The 23,635-nt window shown below is 42.7% G+C and overlaps 1 protein-coding gene across 3 annotated transcripts in view; it reads right to left on the bottom strand.

Moving 5' to 3' along the window:
* Positions 1–5,542: 5,542 nt before the first annotated feature.
* The window catches only part of NPHP1 (nephrocystin 1), a 60,089-nt gene continuing 41,996 nt past the window's right edge, over positions 5,543–23,635 (bottom strand). For all 3 annotated transcript variants that reach the window (XM_047854642.1, XM_047854643.1, XM_047854645.1), the window contains 5 exons: positions 22,997–23,096; positions 14,496–14,608; positions 11,184–11,257; positions 7,742–7,786; positions 5,543–6,022 (listed from right to left, as the gene is read on the bottom strand). In XM_047854642.1, coding sequence (XP_047710598.1) covers positions 5,750–6,022; positions 7,742–7,786; positions 11,184–11,257; positions 14,496–14,608; positions 22,997–23,096 — 605 coding nt within the window. In that variant the 3' untranslated portion in view covers positions 5,543–5,749. The remainder of the gene's footprint in view (positions 6,023–7,741; positions 7,787–11,183; positions 11,258–14,495; positions 14,609–22,996; positions 23,097–23,635) is intronic.

The following is a 23,635-nucleotide window of genomic DNA, read 5'->3' as shown; positions in this document are numbered from 1 at the left end:
AGGCAGGGAATGAAAAGTGCTCCGGTGACTAAATCTCCTGGGATTTGCTCTCTGCAGTTCCATTCCCAGGCTCCTCACTGGAACAGGGCAACGGGACACGCTGATCTGCTGGGGCCAGTCAGGGCCTAGCCCTGGAGCTGGGATAAAAGGGTGTGTGTGTGTGTGTGTGTGTGTGTGTGTGTGTGTAAGAGGTGCTCCTCTACAAGGGGAAGAGGAATAAAGCTACCAGGAGACAAGTAGATGGATTCTGGGCAGCAAAAGTGCCAACGGCCACTGCAACAACTTTCTGCTGCAGAAAAAGGGGCACAACCAGCTCTCCCCCTTGGTGCTACGGAGATACACGCGTCCCACTGGCTCTAGCCTCTGGAATCAGACACAGCCAGATTGCAACTACCGCCTCTACAAGTCAAAGCCACCTCGACTCTCAAATCAGGGAGATAGAATGCACACACCGACAGGCCCAGGCTTGGGAGGAGCTTGCGGTTCATGCTGTTCTTGAGGCCGTCAGGCAGAACAGAGTCTGGCTCCCGGTGTCTCCAGCATCTGGGCGGGCACAGAACATTTCAGGGTTAAAAGGTAACTTTGAGGAAAGAGGAAGGACGCAACGGGATCATGTTTGGGTCATCCGGAGATACCTACCTGGAGGAGAGCTCAGAAAGCTTGGAGCCTTTTTCTGCTATCACCCAAAGTGGCCTCTTCGAAAGGACGAAGTTCTGCAGAGTTAAACTTTGCCGGCAAAGTCAGACACAGGAGAGCAGGGAAAGGTCCAGTCTGTCTCCAGGGCGTGAGACATGGGCTAAGCAACAGACACGCCATCCTGAATTTGAGCCGTATGCCATGAATGATTTTTGTTTTCTATTCCTGTCTGCAGACGTGCCTGCCCTCGTCTGGTGCGTCATCGAGGAGTCGTAAAGCCCGAGGCCTCCATTTTCCTACGTGAGACGGCACAGCCCTTCACTCGTGCCTCCACCCGCCCTCCCCACCCAAACCTACTTGACTACTGCGTTCACCTATCAGGGGTTCAGATGGCAAGTCTGGATGTTGAGAGATACTAGGTTGTCAAATCCACGTGTTCCTGAGTTTCAGAGCGAAGGGTGGGAGTTCAGACAGTGAGGCATACAACCAAACGTGGATGGGAAGCTAGTCGGTCCCCAAGGGTCCGGCAGTGGAGTTGAGGGAGAGAGGATGCAGATAAGGAGAGATCACTACACCCACCCCTTACTTGCACCTGCTGCAGTGCTGTTAACCTTCCGGGCCCCAGGAGGGTTGGAATGCAGGTAGAACAGCAACAACAAAGGCTCTTCTAACAGTCTGTGCTCTTCCTCTGTGGTTCTTGTGTCGATTGCTGTCCACTTCGTGCATAGTAAGTTAGGACAGGGATCATGTGAGGGCTGCTCTCCCCGTGTCCTCCAAGCCGAATGCCGGGCCTGGAGCATAGTAGGTGCTCCGTGAATACGTGCTGAACGAGTAAAGGAACAGATCGTGATAAAACTCAGGCACGGTGCCTTAGGTAGGTGGGGCTGGGTCTCCGATTCTCCGCTTTGAGCAAACAGAACCCAGCGCAGCTTAGGTGACAGCTCTCTCTGATCGCCTCCACGCCCCCAGAGAACCTCCCAACTTGGAAGGCTTCGCAGGAGAGGAAGTGGGGCCAGTTCACGGCGAAGGATATCCTCTAATGCTGCGAACTGACAAAGCCTTCAGCTGCTGGATGACACTTCCTGCTCCCTCCCTCTACTGATGGGATTCCCAGATGCTACCGGGTTGGCAAGTTAAACCTGCTCTGTTTGCGTGTGGTAGTATGTACTTCAAATGGTTCCTCTCGAGTTGCTCTGGCCTCATCCCTTGCACCATAAGAAGCCCTCAAGACTGGGATTGTACCTGCTCTTTGGTACATACCCCAACCCCTCCCCATCCAGCCCGTGAGGGAATCGCAACCTTCTTCACCTCCAGCGGATCTGATGGATATGACACGCCATCAATTACAAGAGGCTGGGAGGTTGGGGAGGAGAGGGCCATGTAGTTTCCAGTTTCAAATCCCCTCCCTGCCCCCCCCCCCCATGGTTCTGCTGCGGGGAGTCCCCCTGGCCTCCCAGGCAGGCAGCACATTCGGGGTCACTGGGCAAAGGCCTGTTGCCGTCCCCCCCAATCCCCCAAGGTGTTCACAATTAACTCAGTGGTGCCAGGTCACGCTTCTTGAAACAGACCCCAGGACTCATTTCCAGGATGTTTTTGGCTGCCTGACAACCGCTTCCTGTTTTGGAAGTAGAAAGTGACATTAAAAAAGCCAGGGAGGTTTTATTGTTTTTTCTTTTCTTTTCTTTTCTTTTTTTTTTTTTTTAAGATTCCATTGACTGAAGAGATCATGTGGCGTCTCTCTCAATGGCAGAGATGCGCCCGCTCGCCTGAGGAACTGTCCCCTCCTCATAGACTGACTGGCTTCTTGCCTTGCTTTTTGACCTAATCATTTCTGAAACTACTTTCTCTCAGGTTCCCCCAGTTTCCTCCTGTGTCAGAAACTACGAAGTCGCCCCCATTTGTTAATCGTGACACGTTTCAAATGAACACGGAACACAGCCTGGAAACATCTAGTAAAGAAAGCTTGTGCTCTTTGTGTGTAGTTTCGCTGAAAGGAATTCACCAGCAATATTTTCTTTCGTTCAAAATGCCCAAGCTCTGGCGTAATGCTGAGTGATTAAAAAAATAAACAAGTAGAATAAGGAATCAAGGATTCTACAAAAAAAAAAAAAAAAAAAAAAAAGAGCTTCACAATGGCAAGTCACATGGTTGTATGTACCTTCAAATAAGACTGCAGGGGCCTACCAGGAGGCAACTCAGTGACAGAACGGGGAAAAGTCCCTGCACACACTGTCACTACCTCCATCTGGAAAGGCAGGAGGCTCCTTCAAGCAGAAGCTGGGGAGGGCCTTGGTCCCTGAGAGAGGGAGGCGGCGCCTGGGGAAGAGGTTGGGGCAACGGGGTCGGGATGGCCATAACAATGGCGTCTGGACATTCAGCTGCCCTCATGGCACAAAGGGCAGAGGGAGAGAAGCTCCGGAAAATGGCTCTTGGAGATCCAGTGACATCTCCTTTTCTTTTCTTTTTTTTTTTTCTTCTCAACGTTTTTATTTATTTTTGGGACAGAGAGAGACAGAGCATGAATGGGGGAGGGGCAGAGAGGGAGGGAGACCCAGAATCGGAAACAGGCTCCAGGCTCCGAGCCATCAGCCCAGAGCCCGACGCGGGGCCCGAACTCACGGACCGCGAGATCGTGACCCGGCTGAAGTCAGACGCTTAGCCGACTGTGCCACCCAGGCGCCCCGACAGCTCCTTTTCAAGGCCAAGTTCCCTTGTCAGATTTGTGGCTGGGAACCCTTTCATACCATGTTCGTTTCTGAGATGAAGGCCCAAATGGAGTTTAGATTAAGGGTTTAGGGCAAGCTAAGATGAAGGTGAGGAGTGTCAGAATACGGCGGATCTCCACAAGTAAGGGCCTCTTGTAAGGCAGCGTGTGGCCTGCAAAAGTACCTCAGTTGGGCCTCTGGCCATGTAGGTGAAACTCTGATTATGTTTTTCTTGAAGCAATCTTCTCATGTTTTATTTGCACATGCGATTCCTCAATGTTTGTTCTGATGAGAGGAGTATCTTGGGTTGCAGAAAATTATACATGATCTTTACTTGGTATATTGTCTGTGCTACTTAGTAGCTCTGCCTTTGGACCAATCGCTTCACCTGCCTGGCCTGTCTCTCCAGCAGTAATACAGGAACAAATCAGTTACTGCCTCCCACAGTGGCTGTGGGCATTAAACCTAGTTAACTGAGGATACGTGTACAAGGCACTCGATAAATGCCAGAAGTACTATGCCTCTTAACAGTGAAGGCTTGGGACAATTCACCAGCAGCCACAAGTTTATCTGAAATGCAACAAAACCTTTGTTCTCTGACATAGGGGTAGGTTGTCTCATTCCTCAAAGCCTGAAAGGTTTTTGTTCTTTGTTTTTGAAAGAGCACTAACCTGGACCTGAAACGGCAAAACTAGATCCTGCTTTTATATCTAATTAGGATAAATCACATTCAAATATTAGACTGAATCAAATGATTCATAGCATAAATTTCTCCAATTCCTCCATTTCACAACGTAGGTTTTACTAGCAATAATCATACATTTATATGTTCTGGATACTAGACTCTTATCAGACATATGGTTTGCAATTATCTAACTCCCATTCTGTGGACTGTATTTTCATTTTCTTTTTTTAAATAATTTTATTTTTTTCATCATGATAAGTGTACTCTTTAGTCTCCATCCCCTATTTCCCCCATCTTCCCCACTCTGGTACCCATCATTTTGTTTCCTTTAGTTAAGTCTATTTCTTGGTTTGTCTCTTTTTTTTCCTGTTGCTCATTTGTTTTCTTAAATTCCACATGAGTGAAATCATATGGTATTTGTTTTCCTCTATTTCCCTCAGCATTATGCTCTCTAGATCCATCCATGTTGCTGCAAATGGCAAGATTTTGTTCTTTTTTATGGCTGAATAATATTCTACTATGTGTGTGTGTATCTTTTTTTAAGTGTTTATTTATTTTTGAGAGAGACACAGCATGAGCAGAGGAGGGGAGGAGAGAGAGAGGGAGACACAGAATCCATAGCAGGCTCCAAGCTCTGAGCTGTCAGCACAGAGCCCGACGTGGGACTTGAACTCATGAACCATGAGATCATGATCTGAGCTGAAGTCAGATGCTTATATGACTGAGACACCCAGGTGCCACCCACGTCTTTATCCATTCATCCATCAATGGACACGTGGGCGCTTCCATAGTTTGGCTATTGTGAATAATGCTGCAATAAACATGGGGTGCATGTATCCCTTCAAATTAGTGTTTTTGTATTCTTAGGGGAACCCACAGTAGAATTACTGGATCATAGGGTAGTTATGTTTTTAATTTTTTGAGGAATATGCGTACTGTTTTCAGAGTGGCTGTGCTAGTTTGCATTCCCACCAACAGTGCATGAGACTTCCTTTTTCTCCACATCTACACCCACACTTGTTGTTTCTTGTGTTTTTGATTTTAGCCATTCTGACAGATGTGAGGTGATATTTCATCGCAGTTTTGATTTGTATTTCCCTTATGATCAGTGATGCTGAGCATCTTTTCAAGTGTCTGTTGGCCATCTGTGTGTCCTCTTTGGAGAAATGTCTGTTCATGTCTTCTGCCCATTTTCAAATTGGATTATTTATTTTGGGGGTATTGAGTTGCATCAGTCCTTTATATGTTTTGGATACTAAGCCTTTACTGGATACCATTTGCAAATATCTTCTCCCATTCAGTAGGCTGTCTTTTAGTTTTGTTGCTTCCTTTGCTGTGCAGAAGCCTTTTATTTTGATGTAGTCCCAATAGTTTATTTGTATTTTCACTTTCTTGAATGATCATAAATTTAGCTTTTGATAAAATCTTGCTTTTGTAGAAATCTATGGATATAGTCAACTTAAATTTAAGTTACTTGGTTCTTGAAAACAAATTTCTCTAAATTTCGATAACGCTATTTCTTTATGAAATGTATTTTATTGTATTCACACATATTCAAATTCTCAGGTTAAGTATTTTTTTTATAGAATGTGGTCGTACAAAAAAGAATAGAACCTAAGTTACAATGGAATGGTCACTTTTGGTTCTGTCCTTTTATTCAGGAGGATCCATCGAGGAGGGTCCATCGATTCAGTGGGAAGCTGAGGGTCAAGGGCCACCACTGTCAGGCTGTGTTCTTTCTTAACTCACCCAAGAAGTCATAGGTCTGCTCTGAAATGTCAAAAGGTTCGTGGACTCCATGTGGCGAAAGCAGAGCTTGCAGACCACCCTCACCATCCTGGTTTTGCTTCAGGAAGTCGGTGATAACCTTCCACCGGGCAGCCTCTGTCTCCTCTTCTGCCCACCTGTATGGGGGCAGGAGTGTGGAGTGCAGAAGAGGTACCATGCAGTTGTGATACACCAGGAGAAACATGGCCTTCAGGAACTCTTTGTCTCTCTGGGAAAACACCACCATCAGAAATAACTGTGAGTGGATCTACATCATTACTTTTTAAGTGTTACATTCTATGAACTCTGTAGACTAAAATCCACCTAAGGGGTGGGACGGAGGGTGCCATCTGTGCCTGCAAGTAATTGGCTCTGAACCAGCTACTCGGTCGGGAAACAGCACTTTCTGAAATGGAAGCAAGCAAGACTCACCGTGGAGGAGAGATAAGCTGTCCTCCCTGAGAGTCTGTGGGTGACTCTTCGAGACCAGGGTGTCTCCTAAGCCCCACTGAGGGTGCCCCACACATGCCATCAAGGGCACTGGGGTGCTGAAATCTAATTCTGGTGGTAAGGGTGTGGTTCCAGGTAAACACAACTAAAACACAACGTGAAGGTAGCTGTATCCACTTAATTAGATTATAGCATATCAGAGACAGAGTTAAGTTGTTATAAAAGAAGGGCAGCATGAAATCCAGAGAAAGGAGACCCAAGGAGGAAGAATGTGCAGACTCTCCCCAGATAACAAGAGTACTGCAGTCATAACCAGTCAACCCTGACTCTGGCAGGCTGGGGTGGGGCTCTCGGGAAGCACAGCAGTCGGAAGGGGGAGATACTATACACAGCAGATCTGCCCATAGATACTGTTCTCAAAGCAACCATGTGTGACGGCAATTTCTACAGGCCTGAGGCCCAGCACCTTGTCTACTGCTGTCCTAGAAAAGCATTAAATCTGCCAGTTTCAGCAGAGGTCAAGTGTAGATGGTACTGGTCAGATGGTCTTTGCTCAAATAAGGATGCAATACCGTTTATATATATATATATATATATATATATATATATACACATATATATATGTATATACACACACACACACACACACGCATATACACAGTGTATGTATATGTATATATCATACATACAGTATATGTATTATATATATTACACATATATATTGTATAAAACACAGTTTATGTTTTGAAAGATTTTTAAGATTTTTACTTTGTTCTCCCATGTTCCTTGCAGATAGTTAACTCTTTAGACTTGAAGTACAGAAACCATGGACCGTGAGCCAAATGCAGCCCACTACCTCTGTTTCTAAATAAAGTTTTATAGAAACCCAGCCCCACTCAGATGTTTACAGTAGTCTGTAGCTGCCTTTGTGCTACAATAGCAGAGTTGGGTATTGTAACAGAGACCTTACAGCCTGAAAAGCCAAAAATATTTACTATGTGGCTCTTTACGGAAAAAGTTTGTCAATCCTGGATTAGAGCAGTGAAGCCATTACTCACTGATAAATACAAGTTTTATTTGGTAATCACCAAGCCTCTATGGTCATATAAGCATGAGCCGTGCAGTTTTTAAATGTATTATACAGCTTAGGCCAATCTTCTTTTCCCTTCTCCTTACGTGATATAAACTTTGAGAGCTAGAGGAATTTTTTCAAATAAGAGGAATCTGATAGCCAACTGGCAACTTTGTTCAGAAACTTCTCCTCAAATAACACACTCACCGGTCTGAAATGATTGTTTTGATCGAGTGTTGCTTTTCACATCAGGAATTGCTCACCCAAACCCTTCTTGGAACATGTCTTTGCAACCAGGATGACACAGTTTAACTGGTTAAGAGGGATTATGACTCTGGCTTCTCTGGCTAAGACGGGCATTATTAGCATGTGTAAGCAAGCAGTGAGCACTGCAAATGTTCAGTTCAGCGTGGAAAATGGCATTACCTTCTCTGATCTCTTTAATGTGCTTTCTTTCTCAGCCCACGAACTCTAAAAAGCAAATCAAAATATCATATTAATCTGAGTATTCACAAGCCTTTGCCCCACTTCTACAACTCCATGGTAATTAATCGTATGGACAGGGTTAAAAACGCTGTACGGACCCTACGCGTGTAAGAAGTGAATCCGTAGGCACCTACTGCTAATGACCCAGAGCCAGACTGACCAGGCGGTGAAAGATACCTCAGAAACACCATGGTTCTTACAAGTCGAAACTAATTTAAGAATGCAATCAGTGAAACACTAACACATCCTTGCAAAATGCATAAACACAGCACTTGAACAATAACATACTACGAAGGTTTTAAGTTCAGACTGTAATGGAAATAGAAAGCTCTGCCAAATACCATTCTTCTCGGCAATTCTGTCTGCCATGACGATGACGGGGATCAGAGGGAGATAAAAATGAGGTACAGCTTTGCAAGTAAATACTCCAATCTGTCCACAAAGCATCACACAAGCTTCCTTAAAGAAGTAAAAAACCCAGAGTTCAATTGGTCCCACAGACATATGAACTGAAGACTTTCTCAGTGCTAGTTCCGGGCAAACAGTGAGCAAGAGGGATGTGCCCATTCTCGTGACTGCTTATTCCCAGCCACTGTTCTGTGTCTGTTTGTAGGTATTCTCCTGCTGGTGCCCGATTTCATGGATTCCATGAAAGCATCAGCCCTTTTCTCAGTAGGGAGGCCCTGGGGTATGGATATGACATATGGGACCAAGAACGAGATTCTCCATGAAATGAAAGAGAAGTTTCCTACCAAGAGACGGCAAGCTGTGCCCCTAATGAGCCAGGTCTTGGGATGGTCATATTTACCATGACCTGTTACCATGAATGGCCAGTTATTACCACGAAAGAACCACCTTATGAGATTGTGGTCCACCACCCCATCGATGCTGCACCCGCGGGTCCTGGAGAGTTTGAAGAGGACCCTTAGAGAGCCAGGGTGCTTTACTAAACAGGCCAGGTGTTCTCATTATTATTAAAACACCAACAGCAAACTAAACTTAGAGAAGGTGACCCTAGGAGGCTCACACACTTCATAATGTGAACCTTAAAAGGTATCTGGTTTCACATGACTACCACTTAGCAGCTTTCGACTTATTGTCTGGAAAAATGTGCCTGTTGTTTGTTAGTTGTGTCAAGGTCCTCCCTCAGTTTTCACTGAGCCATCAGCAAGCAGTAGGGTGGTTCACTTATAGTAAGTCAGTGGCAAACAGCAAACGGGGGTGTGTGGAGGGTCACGACCGTATACCAAGGTCCACTTCTTCCTTCTGGAGCAAGGAGAAGACTCCATCTCCCAGCTCCCTTGAAGTTAAGTGGGGCCATTAACCACCGGGTGATTGGTGCTGGCCAATGAAACATGAGCAGAGATGGCCCGTGCCTCTTCAGGGCAAAGGTGGCGGAAAGGCCAAGGACAATCCTCTATTCTCTCTTCTCCTGCAGGTGCAACCGGCAACACAGAAAGCTGCTTGTTCCAGACGATGCTGTAAGAAACTGGAGCCTCCGACAGCCTGCACCCTTGGGTGACTACGGAGCGGGGTCTTCCACTGCTCCGTGCTGGCTAGGAACCACGAGTGAGAAACAAACCTGGGTCAGCTACCACCGCACAGCCTGGCTGATTCTGAGTCGTATGGTGTGCCATGGAGACAAGGCTCCAGAGCGTAAGAATAAACCACTCTTTTTTATTTTTATTATTTAACTCATGATCCAAAGGTAATCAGTATTCCTTTTCTAGAGTCTATTCTTCCAGATATTTTTACAGGCAGATATATACATGTAAATATATATATTTAAATACGCTTACTACAACTCAAATTTTTTTTTTTTTCCCATTTAACAATGTGTATGAACGACCTTATCTACATGCCTTTCCTTGAGCCTGTGGCCTGTCTGGACACGCCCAAGACTGACCTGAGTGCACTTCTCTGAGCTATCTGCTCATCAGGGAACGCAGAATTTAGACTAGATCAGCCCTAAGGTTCCATCCTCACTCCAATGCCCGGATTCTGTGACTGTTACACACCTAGAGAAGTATGCCAGCACCTTGCACAGTGCCTCAGCTGCAGTGAGCTCTCGTAAAATATTTGTTGAATGAGTCAATGTCCCTGTGTTCTGTATAATGAATAAATAGTATGACACTGATGACTTTGTGGGGGGAAAAAAGAGAAATTCTGCGTTATCTAATGATAGTGCCAAATGAACTTGTCTGAAGTTACGGATAATCACAGGCCATGAATACTTTTGTAAGTCTTTTTGCTGAAAACTTCATTGTTACTGTGGACACCCCAAAGCCAGACAAACCATCATATGAGATCAGCTTCCAAGTCTAAAAAAATCTCTGGAGGTGACTGCTTCCTCCTTCCATTTCTCTGTCAGGCCCTTACGACCTCTATCCTTTTTGACAGGAATCACCTCCCAGCATAGCTCACCTCTCTCCTGCACGACGTGTACTTTTCCACCCTGCCGTGTCAGGAGCTGTCCTACAGCAGAACCTGTACACATTACCTGCTGCCTACCACACACGCTCTTCACTGGCAGTGTGAGACTCAGACCAACCTTGCCCATCCGCGGACACGTTTTACATGCCAAACTGGATCACAAATAGAATATTCTCTATCCCTTTATGCTTCAAAACATTTGCTCATGCTGATCCTTCTACCTGTAATGTCTTCTCCTCCCATCTCAGCATGTCAAAATCCACCTTGGCTCCAGTTATTAGGTCTATCTCACCAAGGACCTCTTCTGGAACAGATTCCTGGTCCTTCTTTGCTGCCCTCTTTAAATCTTCAAGGACTGGGTTATACATGGTCAGTGGCACCTACCGGGTTATCTGAGTACTGCTTTGTAGGCATAAGGGACTCCTAATATTTGTTATCTCTGATATGTTAAATTAAACCTTATGAAACTGCCATTTTTGAAAGCCAAAAAACGGCCGAAAATTCGAGGTTTCATGTGGTTCAAACTCATACCCGGTTGCTCTTTCACATAGCAGGCAGTAGATGTTGAATTGAAATAAAAATGATATGCATGCCTTGATTCTCTTCTGAAAACTCAGAAGAGTTTATCTAACAAATCATTTTGGATTTTTGCTCTCAGGACATGATCAGTGGCCATCTTAAGTCAAGGAGCAAACAACAGGCAAGAGAGTGCAATAGTGTATACAGCAGGTGTTCCACCTGCTCGCTGGGACAGGGAAGGCAGCCCTGGGGAAGCAGCATTCATACTGAGGAAGGATGAGACCAGGTGAGCTAGACAAATGGACAGGGATCGAGAGACATTGTCCAAATAGGACAAAAACCCCTAGAGCAGGGGTCAGAACTCACTGACATGGTGTGCTTTACTGCTTCTAGAACCCATCGGGTTTCCGTCATGATTCGTGCTACCCACCCTGAGTGCGTCCATCATGTCAGGCTGCTCCAAGAGCTTGGGGAAGGTGGCCAACACTGTGTTACTAATTAGGTCTGAAATATGAAAGAATAAAAAAGATTTTACATAAATTTCATCCAATGTATTTGACTGCCATAGACATAAAAACATTCATTCAGAGGAAAATGATTGTGCCACATGCTTTGTTGATAATATATTCTGCACACTTTAACCTCTAGGAGGTCTCAGAGGTGTCTGCTCAATCTGCATCTGCTGCTATATCCATACGCCAGGGAGTTCTGAAATGAGTCTTGTACCAAGTAGACAGAGCTTTTAGGGCAGAAGTGGCTTTGCACAGAAGAAGACCAGAAAAATTTGTTCTTCTTTCTATGCTGTTTTTCCAACCTCTCTTTCCTTCTTATGATATAACTGTGGCACGGTGAAAGGAACCAGTTAGGGAATTTATACAACTCAACACCAAAAAAACAAATAATCCAACTCAATGATGGGAAGACAAACAGACATTTCTCCATAGAGGACATACAAATGACCAACAGATACATGAAGAGATGTTCAATATAACTAATCATCAGGGCAATGCAAATCAAAACTACAATAAGATACCACCTCACACCTGTCAGAATGGCTAAAATCAAATACACAAGAAACAAGTACTGGGGAGGACATGGAGAAAATGGAACCCTCATGCATCGTTGGTGGGAATGTAAACTGGTTCAGACACTGTGGAAAACAGTGTGGAGCCTCTTCAAAAAACTAAAAATGGAATTGTCATATGATCCAGAAATTACACTAGTGAGTACTCACCCAAAGAATCCAAAAACACCAATTTGGAAAGATATGTGCCCCCATGTTTATTATAGCATTATCCACAATAGTCAAATTATGAAAGCTGCCCACTGTCCATCAGTAGGTGAATGAAGAGAGATACATATATACATATATATATATATGAATATTATTCAGCCATAAAAAAGAATGAAATCTTGCCATTTGCAACAACATGGATGGACCTAAGGGTATAATGCTAAGTGAAATCAGTGAGAGAAAGACAAATACCGTATGATTTCATTCGTATGTGGAATTTCAGAAACAAAACAGACAAAAAAAAAAAAAGACAAACCAAGAAATAGACTCTTAACTATAGATAACAAATGGATGATTACCAGAGGAAAGATGGGTGGGGGTATGAGTGAAATAGGTGAAGGGGATTAAGAATACACTTATGTGATGAGCACTGAGTAACGTATAGAATTGTTGAATCCCTGGGGCGTCTGGGTGGCTCAGTGGGTTAAGTGTCTGACTTCAGATCAGGTCATGATCTTGTGGTCCATGAGTTTGAGCCTTGCATCAGGTTCTGTGCTGACAGCTTGAAGCCTGGAGCCTGCTTCAGATTCTGTGTCTCCCGCTCTCTCTGCCCCTAACCCACTCGCACTCTGTCTCTGTCTCTCTCAATACCATATACCTGAAACAATATAACACTGTATGTTAACTATCCTGGGGGGAAAAAAGGAACCAATTAGGATGCACCCTGCTCTTGGAAGGCTGAGCAGGAACCAATAAGCATCAGGCTGCTTAGGCCTGACTCCAGTCCACCAGGCCATTCTTGAAATGGCCTGGGCAATGTATTCTACAATCTTGTGTCCTCCGTAAAGGGAAATCCTCCCTCTAGGTCTTATTAGCTTTACTCTGATGGTCAGATTCAAATGATGACAACGGTTCTGACTAACCTCCTTCCCAACAGAAAAGCTAATGAGCTTTATCCTCTCTTAGAAGTCATATCAATCCTAAAAGTCAGATCATTCAAGAAGTTTTGCTAAAGTCATCGAAATAAACTCACAGTCAAGTGATGACAAGAAAGCTTAAATTGTCCTTCCCTGGAGTTATAATTATTCCTTGAGAAATGGCGGGACTTCGCTAATTTTGAGTTCCATTTCTATCTACCTATCCAGGAGCTAAGTGTCTGGGAAAGGCCTCCTGTCTAACCATGAACTCCACCTGTCCATGAGAACTAAGCTATCATAGGGTCCTTCGTCTTGCTCACTCCGCTCCAGCCACACTGGCTTTCAACTGCGATCCCTCCAACACACTTGCATTGTCTTGCCTCAGGTCTTTAGACATGCTGGCCCCTCTGCCCAGACATGCAACCTGCCCCACACCTCTAGCTCCTCTCTCAGGTCTTATCTTGAATATTACTCACCCAGAGACTTCCCTCAGGTCTTCCCAGTGTATGCTCTTGTTGGCTTTCCTCCTTCCTTTATTTTTATTTTTTATTTTAGAGAGAGAGTGTGAGTAGGGGGGAGGGGGGCAGAGGGAAAGAGAGAAAGAATCCAAAGCAAGCTCCACTTTCACCATGGAGCCCAACGCGGGGCTCAATTCCGTGACCCTGGGATCGTGACCTGAGCCGAAATCAATAGTCAGATGCTAAACCAACTGAGCCACCCAGGCACCCTGGCTTTCTTCCTTTAGAAACTTATTTTAGAAGGTTGAAAAGGATGATTCATGTAATTTTGCGTTTGAAGTCCGTCAGTCCACCAGGGGACGGATGCTCGTGCCTGTCTCATCCATCACTGGGCTCAGCACAGTGCCTGACATAGAGGAGGCCACTCAATACATATCTGCTTACTGATTTACTGAGTTCAAAGACTACTCATTAAAATTAAACTCTTTTTTTAGAGGTAATTCTTATAACATGTATATCTCTTTATAAGTTCAATCATATGTGACAAGTCATTGATTTTTTAAAATTATTTTTTAACATTTTTACTGGGAAATAGTTTCAAGCTTACAAAGAAGATACAAGAATAAATAATAGAACATCTGAATACCTCTTTCCTATATTCAATTTTAACTAGTCTGTTGATATTTAAACATTGTGCATTAAGAACCAGTTATTCTGGGTGATTTCAGTCTCTTCCCAAAAAGATGATGCGCATATCAAACATGTGGTAAAAACAGATTATTCAAAACATTGAGGGGAAATGTGATTGTATCTGAGTTTTAGTATCTCAAATCTCCAGAATTTGTGTATGTGCTGCCGAAGCAAGCACATCAAATCTCCAGAATTTGTAATGTGAAAATATGCATATTGTAAAGAACAGAATATATACTGAACTAACATAGGGTACACACAGGTGCACAGTGGAGAACAATGCTTTGCATGTGAAGTAATTTATTGACATTGATGCTATTCTAAACATTTTATTCTGAATGCACCTTCAGAAGCAGAAGATAAAAGTTGGCATAGGTCACATTTACTCAAAGCATAGGTCACATTTACTCAAAGTACATAAGGAAATTGCAAAGACCTCTTACCAGCACTTTGCATGCTCATCCTGTCTTTCAGGAGTACATCTCCAAGAATTTGGCGATAAAATATCAACAAATGAATGGAACACATACTTCCAATTAATGTTTCTGGCAGTAAACTGTTAAAGAAGAAAAACAAGTATTCATTAAATAACCCCCTGTCATCCAACTTATGGTGTTTTTAAAATATGTATTTACTACTTTAATGGACAGTTCTAAGATTTGCTTCATTATTGGAAAAAAGATGTTAACAATTTTCAAGAAAATTTCCACTACTGGGGCGCCTGGGTGGCGCAGTCGGTTAAGCATCCGACTTCAGCCAGGTCACGATCTCGCGGTCCGTGAGTTCGAGCCCCGCGTCGGGCTCTGGGCTGATGGCTCGGAGCCTGGAGCCTGTTTCCGATTCTGTGTCTCCCTCTCTCTCTGCCCCTCCCCCGTTCATGCTCTGTCTCTCTCTGTCCCAAAAATGAATAAACGTTGAAAAAAAAATTTAAAAAAAAAAGAAAATTTCCACTATAAGTTGCCCACGGTAAACTTCAGAAAACTAATGTTACACTTTCAAGCCTGAACTCGGTCTTGCCACTCTCGTATTTCCATTTTAGCACATATGCCCAGGTTAAATGTTAACTAAAAAAGAAAAGTCATAAATTATGTGTTTTGGGAAGAAAGGGACTAGTCAGCTACAAGTTTTGACAAAGCCATGTGGCCACCCCTGCTGATGTGATGAATGAAAAGGAAACATGAGCTCAAACTGTTCATGTTGCTGGGTGGAATGTGGGAGGGTGTGACAGATCTGGACTGAATTCTGACTTTGCCTCTTCCTAGCTATGTGACTTTGGGTTAATTAATTATTCTCCTTGTGTTTTGGTTTCCTCACTTGTAGAATTCAGATAGTAATACCTCCATTTCCGATTACTCAAAGAATTAACATGAGACAAATGTGATGTGCTTAATGCAATGCCTCGTCCATAGTAAGCGCTCAAAAACAGAAGAAAATTTAAATATTGATGTTACGTTCGTGTCAGTTTAAAATAGATTGTTATAACTTTAAACACGTAATATGTAATCTTCATGGTAACCACAAAGAAAAAAAATCTACAGAATATACACAAAGGAAATGAAAAGGTAATCAAAATGTGTCACTATAAAAAAATCAATCAAACACAAAGGAAGGTCTTAAAGGAGAAAATGAGGGACAACCCCCACACCCCCAGAGGATGTAAAAAAAACAAAAACAAATAACAAAATGGCAATACTAAGTCCTTCCCTATCAGTGATTACTTTAAATATAAATAGATTAAACTCCCTAATAAAAAGATACAGATTCACAGAACGAATAGAAAAACAGGATCTAACTATATTCTATCTATACGAGACTCACTTTAGATCTATGGATGCTCAGAAGTTGAAAGTGAAAAGGATAGACAAAGATACTCCATGCAAATAGTTAACAAAGGAGAGCAGGGGTGGTTATATTAATATTAGAAAAAATAGACTTTAAGCCAAAAAAACTTAAAAGAGACAAAGAAGGATATTAAAGAATGATAAAAGGGTCAATGCATCAAGAAGATATAACAATTATAAACATATGCAACAAACATTAGAGCTCCTAAACATACAAAGCAAACATCAACAAAATTGAAGAGAGAAATAGATCTATAACCACAGTAGGCGACTTTAATACACCACTTTCAATAAAGAATAAAACAACCAAAGGATCAATACAAAAATAGAAGACTTAACACTGTAGACCAACTAATGAAGACACATATAGAATCCTCTGCTCAGTAATACAGAGTACATATTTTTCTCAAGAGTACATGGGACATTCTCCAGGACAGATCTGATGTTAGGGTACTTATGAATCTTAATAATTTAAAAGACTGAAATCATATAAAGCACCTTTTTTTTTTATCACAATGGAATAAAACTAGAAATAGCAGAAGGAAAACTAGAAAATTCGCAAATATGTGGAGATTAACCATCACACTCTTAAGCAATCACTGGCTCAAAGAAGAACTCACAAGGAAAGTTAGAAAATATCTTGAGACAAATAAAATGAAAGCACATCATACCCAAACTCATGGGATGCAGTGGAAAGAGTGCCAAGCTAAGAGGGAAAATATACAGCTATAAATGCTTCCATTAATTAAGAAGAAAGATCTTAAATCAACCACCTACCTTTAAACCTTAAAGAATTAGAAAAGAGAACTAAATCAAACCCAAAGGTAGCAACAGAAAAGAAATAATAAAGATTAGAGCAGGGATGAACAAAAAAGAGAAGAGAAAATAACAAAAGTCAATGAAGCAAGAGTTGGTTCTTTGCAAAGATCAACAAAATTGACAAACCTTTAGCTAGAGGACTAAGAAAAAAAGAAAAGACTCAAGTCACAAAATCAGAAATGAAAAGAGATCTTACTACTGATTTTATAAAAATAAAAAAAGGATTATAAGACAGTACTATGAGTAATTATATATCCACAAGTCGGATAATCTAGATGAAATGGACAAATTCCTAGAAACACAAAGCCTACCAGGGCTGAATGAGGAATAAATAGAAAATCTGAGATTGAATCAATAATCAAAGACCCCCCCAGGAGCAGATGGCTTCACTGGTAAATTTTATCAAATAGTTAAAAAATCAATACCTATCCTTTTCAAAGTCTTCCAAAAAATTGAAAAAGAAGGAATACTTCCACACTCATGATCCGAAGCCAGCGTTATTCAGATACCAAAGCCAAAGATACATGAGAAAACTAGAGACGAAAATCCCTGATAAATATTGATGCGAAAATCCTCAACAAAAAACTAGCGAACAGGATTCAACAGCATGCTGAAAGGTTTATACACTATGAACAAGTGGGGTTTATTCCTGGGATGCAAGGGTGGGTCAACATTAAAAAGTCAGTCAATGTAATACACTACACATTAACAGAATGAAGGAAAAACCCGTATGATCTTCTCATTTGATGCTGAAAAAGAATTTGACAAAATTCAATACCTTTTCGTAATAAAAACACTCAACGATTCTAGGAATAGAAGAAAACTACTTCCACATAATAAAGGCCATATATGAAAATCCCACAGTTAACGTCATATTCAATGGTGAAAGACCAAAAACTTTTTCTCTGAGATCAGGAACAAGACAAGGATGCCTGCTTTCACCACTTTTATTCAATACAATAGTGGAAGTCCTAGCTAGAGCCCCCGGCAAGAAAAAGGAATAAAAGTTATCCAAATTGGAAAGGAAGAAGTCAAATTATCTCTGTTCACAGACAACATGGTCTTATATGTAGAAAACCTTAAAGATTCCACAAAACACTGTTTGAATAAACAGATTCAGCAAAGTTATTGGATATAAATTCAGCATACATCAATTAGTCATGTTTCCACACACTAACAGTGAACAATTTGAAAAGAAAAGTAAAACCAATTCCATATACAATAGCACCAAAAAGAAGAAAATACTTAAAAAAATAGAAACAAAATTTCAATCTTATTTCAAAATAATAATCTGGAAACACGACAAGTGAGTACTTTATAATCCTGATGCATGACATACACTAAATGCTCACTGGGAATATACTGAGTACAAGTACTTAGAAGATATTCAAGAAAATGTTTTGAGCCATTCTAAATATACGTGTTCTAAATGTTATTTTTAGAAATACACGAACTCTGTCACTAAGCATAAAGAATGACCACATAGGAAATCTTGAAAACCTTGCAAACAATGTCCTCTCTCAAGGAGGAAAATATTTTTGGGCTAAGAAGAATCACCCAGAGTCAAAAAAGAGATTTCAACTTTTGTAAATCAGTTCTTTTAGTTTCTAGAGTAAGTCTTTTAGAAGGAAGGGCCATCAATCCCAGAGGTAACACTCAGGCTTCCGGCCTGTCGGAAGAGAACAGAATGAATGTAACCCTTATGGTGGTGCTGGAGCAACAGATTCCCCAGGGGTAGCTGCATGGAATTGAACAAATATCCCTGACCACTTCCTAACCCCTGCATTTCTAGAAACATGCAAAAATGTAAGACAGGTTCTCTTACATTCACAGACAGCATTTGGTCTATAGAAACTGTTGCTTTCCGACCCCGCTACAATTCTCATCTTATGTCTGACCTGGATTGCAAAGACTGGCCATAAAGGCACCACGTGCCTTCTCAGTGTTCAGCTGTGATTCCTAAGGGTTGTTCCACATCCTGCCCTCTGCTCTGTGGCCCATCTGGGCAGTGTCTCAGCTGCGTGCCCAAACCATGTCTCATGCCGAAGAACAGCCATTGATTTTGCTAGAGGAAGGGGTGGAACCTTCCTTCCATTTTTCCTGCTCCTCTCACGGAGCCGCCGGCTCTGTCTAGCTGGCATCACTTCCAGCCTCCTGTCGAGGCCTCCGTTCCTCCCACAGTGTGGGCATTCCTTTCCTTCTGGCACCTCCCCACAACACGAGGCAGCACTGCTGCACTTTATTAGTCCTCTTTCGGAAAATCCTCTGCTTTTCCCAAGCCCAAGACAAGCAGGAAGCTCTGAGCTACTAAGGTTGGCTAAGCTATAGAAGTAAAAACGTACTTCTTTCTCATCTCGCCCATCCGCCAGCAAACTCTGATGGCAGAAGGGGGATGAACGTAATAATGGGGCCCAGGCTAGTAGCACTATTATCTCATTTATTTTTAGAAACAATACAATGGGAGTAAAGGAGAAAAAAAGATGGGATACATCAAAAAGGCACAGACAGACAAGTTTCCAGCAAATTTATACACATGCACCCAGCCTACTTCCACAGACGGGTATTTCTTGGCATTCTGAACTCACGCACTGGGGGCCTGGGTCTAAATTCAGGGCTTTCCCTCATCGGGGCCTTTGCCTTTGGCCAAATCACATCAGGTTAAAGTCCATCAAAAAACAGCTCCAAAATTAGAATGGCGAGATTTGGTGAAACTGAAGGATCTATTTGCTCCCTCTTTCATCTCATGCCGAGAGGGTCACGATGATTACAACCGTCCCCACGAAAGGAGTCCCATGGGCAGGATTCTGGGGCTCTTTGGTAAAAGAGATGCGTCTACATTGATTAATTTGCATTTCTGCTGACATCCAAAGGTACACACACGTAAGACTGCTTGCTGGCTGGTGAGAGGGCAGTAGCAAGCCGACTCGCAAGGACACTGGGTAAAACTGGGCAGGAAGGCAAACTCTCACTGGGCTTCCCAACCTTGGGTCTGTGTGCTCTGTAGTATGTCCCTAGGCCTACCGTTAAAAGCTTCGGTCTTTTCTCCTTTCAGCAGGGGAGTCTGGCTAAACAAAGGTGGAGTTCTTTAAGCACCGGAGGGTGGGGACAGAGGTGGAATGTACTTTTGAAGGAGAGGAGGAGGGCTGTTGGCACCGTTACTTGCTTCCTCTCCCATCCACTGAAGATGGCGGTCAGGGGAGGAAAGGGGACTGAGATGGATCGGTCCCGCCTCAGTCTCCACCTCTGTGCAGGCTCAGAGCAGAAACGCCCCAAAGCTCCTATGCTGGTTCCCAGTCTCTCACCATAGACCCCCAGCACAGCTTACACACAGCCCGGTGGGGACCTCTGGATTCTCTGTGCCCATGGCCCGGTCTCTACGAGAATCAGCTGAGCCTAGGCTGCACCAGCCCACACTTGACACTACTGGGCACACTTATTTCCGGATCATGCGGAGTGGAGTGGCAATTCGAGACGGTGCTCGGGTCCCTCTCTTGAGCTCTGGGAGAAGAGAAGAGCACACACGCAGTCAAGGGTGGGGGAGGCTGGGAACAGTGGGAGGCAGAGCAGAGCTCCCGAGAAGTACACTTTTATACTAGCAGGAAGATTTCTACTTTGACATTCTTTAGCAAACATGTTTTAAGCTCCTACTGGGTGCTGAAATCAAACAAGCATCTTAGTTCCTGGGGCCTGGAGGGCAAGGACTCAGGACCCTTCTTTGAGAACCAGCAAATGAAGAACGCTCATTGCTTTGGAAGCATGGGCCTGCTTACCTGACCTCCGCACCGCCCAGTCAGATCTGATCTCTAGATTGTAAAAAGTATCTTGGAACCCCGTATTTGGGGCCAAAGCAACACTATTAAGAGCTGTAGTTGAAAGATATGCTTGGGAGTGCTTGGGGACTGTTGGAGGCTTACCAATGAGATGAGAAGAGGAAGGCTGAAGAAGCAGGAAGAATGAAGCCAAACAGGATTTTGGCTTTTCTTTTACAAAGACTGCTACTGTGCTTTTTTTTTTTTTTTAATCTTGAAAAATAGCAATTTTCCAAGGAAAGATTGGCCAAAAAAGGGAATCTACAGGCTCCATAAACATCCAGGGGGGGAAAAAATCAAGAGAATGAATAATGTCCACGAACACATTATTAATGGTTATTGAAAGATTTAACTGTTAATAGTAGAATTATAAAACACATTTCAGGGGCGCCTGGGTGGCTCCGTCGGTTAAGCGTCCGACTTCGGCCCAGATCATGATCTCGCAGTCTGTGGGTTCGAGCCCCGCATCGGGCTCTGTGCTGACAATTCAGAGCCTGGAGCCTGTTTCAGATTCTGTGTCTCCCTCTCTCTCTGATCCTCCCCCGTTCATGCTCTGTCTCTCTCTGTCTCAAAAATGAATAAACGTTAAAAAAAAAATTTAAACACATTTCAGTATCAGATATAAGAACACGGAATATTTAAACTAAGGGCATGATCCAGAATGAGAAAACAACAATTCAGAAGGTTATGCCAACTTTTCATCTATTACTCTGTTTCTTGATAATCAGCAAGTAAGAGGCAAGTCATGGTGGGGCAGGTCAACTTTACCAGCTTCTCTTCCCAGGCCTTGCTGTTCCCTTCCAGCCCTCTTGTGTACCCTGTGCCCTCTGTGTTAAGTTCCCTTTCTCCACTGCTGCATATCTTCACGTGTGCACCTCTCCAGTCCTTCAAAGCCTATTTCAACCCCTGCTCTGATCTTACCAGCTACATAGCACATTTTCATTTGAACAAATTTTATAACACAATACCATGTACCTGGCATTATATTTGCATTTACCTATCTGTAAGATAATAACAGTAAATAATTATAGTTAACACTTACTGTGTTTTACTATGTGCCATATATGATGAAAACAATCTGTTTTATTTGTTTTTTTTTTTCATTAAACCTCATTATAGCTTTATGGAGTTGATACTATTATGCCCATTGAAAAGATGTAGATATGGGGATCCTGAGAGAGATGGTTAAATGACTTGTCCAAGAGGTTACTGAGTTAGAAGGTGATAGATCTGGGAACCTACTAGTATAAAAGCTCCCTGAAATAAGTGAAAAGGATTGAGAGTACACTTGTGATGAGCACTGAGTAATTAATGTATGGAAGTGCTGAATCACTATATTGTATACCTGAAAGTAATATAACACTGTAAGTTAATTACTGGAATAAAAAAAAATCTAAAAAGGGCTCTATAAGTCAATGAAAGAAAATTAACTAAAAAATAAAACAAATTTAAAAAGCCTACCTAAAGAAAATGCAAATTAAAACCACTATGAGATCCCATTACTTATTAAAATGGCCAAAATGAAAAAAATTGATTAATACCAAGAATATGAGTAATTGGAACTTTTGTACATTGCTGCAGAGAGTGTAAAATGCTATAGCCATTTTGGAAGAGTTTGGAAGTTTCTTGTAAAATTAAAAAGACACCCAGGAATCCTGCACCTAGGTATTTATACCGCTGAGAAATAGTTTATGTCCACACACAAAAGCCTCATCTGCAAATATTTAGAGCAGCTTTATTCATAAATGCCCAAACTTAGAAACAACCCAGATATCTATCAATTAGTGATTGGATAAATGCATTGCGGTATATCTATCAAATGGAATACACTATTTAGAACAAAAAAATAAACCTCTGATACAAACTTCTAATAATATGGATGACACCCTCAAATGCACTATGCTGGGTGAAGGAAGCCAGACTCAGAAGGTTACACACTGTGTGACTCCATGTGTATGACATTCTGGAAAAGGCAAAACTCCCGGGAAAAAAAAAAAAACAGATGAGTGGCTGCCTGAGGCTGAGGCTAGGGAGCTGACCACAAAGGAGAGAGCGGTTCAGAGAGATGGGAATATTCTCCACCTTGGTTGTGGTGGTAGTTACATGAGAGTATACACTGGTCAAGATTCAAAGAACTGGAAACCAAAAAAGGCAAATTTTATGGCATATAAATCATACCTCAGCTAACCTGACATAAAAAAAAGTTCCCTAATGATAAGATCAAGGATGGCAAGCCCCATTTAGCCAAGTTTCTATACTATTTCTGACCAAATGTCTCACTTGAGCTACTAGTAAACAAAAAGTGAGATGATTTGAATTTATTACCATTCTATGTCCCTACTGATCTTGGCAGACAAATTAATGAGGGAAAAAATAACCAACGAAAGGTGACCAGGAAGGAGGGGAAGCTGAAGGCAAGACGGTCTAGAAACTCTGAAGGACCTCAAGTTACTGGCCAGGTAAGTGGGGACCAACCTTAGTAAGTTTCTTGATCTTCTGTTCGAAGATCTCAGTTTTACTAGGAGTTGAGGCTGCCTTCTCATCATCATCATCTGATGGAAAACATTCCCATGTGCTTTAAAAAAAAATAGAAAATAAACGTCAAAGCTTTAAGTGCTTGGGACAGTAAGTATAATAAAACAAAGTACCTTTTATACTAAAACAAAAATTTGGGGTAATAAATAATAATTGTACGAAGAACAGGAGTCCCTCACATACCCTAACTGAGCCGATGAAGAGAGAAAGCATGGCATTGAAGCCTACCGACCTCCCTAACGGCACCTGACTGGCGTCTGTAGCTGCCACTCCATCGGGGGCTTGGACAGCATCGTCGCTGCCAGATCACAAAGGGAAAAAGGAAAGTTAAAAAGCATGACTGTCTCTAGGTAGAATCTACTGCGTCCCAGGTCTCAAACCCCTTCCTGTGCCAAGAAGGTGGGGCTGTGGCACTGTCAGGGCAGCGGCAATGCCGTGTGGTCCGAGTCGTGAAACAAGGACAGAGACGTCTAAGAAGCAAACGGGGAGTTTCAAATCTGTCAGGAGCTGAGCTCCACGAGGCAAGGGCCCTATCTGTCCTACTCTCCATTTTACCATCATCGAGCACGGCGCCTGGTC

The sequence above is a fragment of the Prionailurus viverrinus genome, chromosome A3, assembly GCF_022837055.1.
Source record: "Prionailurus viverrinus isolate Anna chromosome A3, UM_Priviv_1.0, whole genome shotgun sequence".
NCBI lineage: Eukaryota > Metazoa > Chordata > Mammalia > Carnivora > Felidae > Prionailurus > Prionailurus viverrinus.
This window is presented reverse-complemented; position numbering and strand designations above follow the sequence as displayed.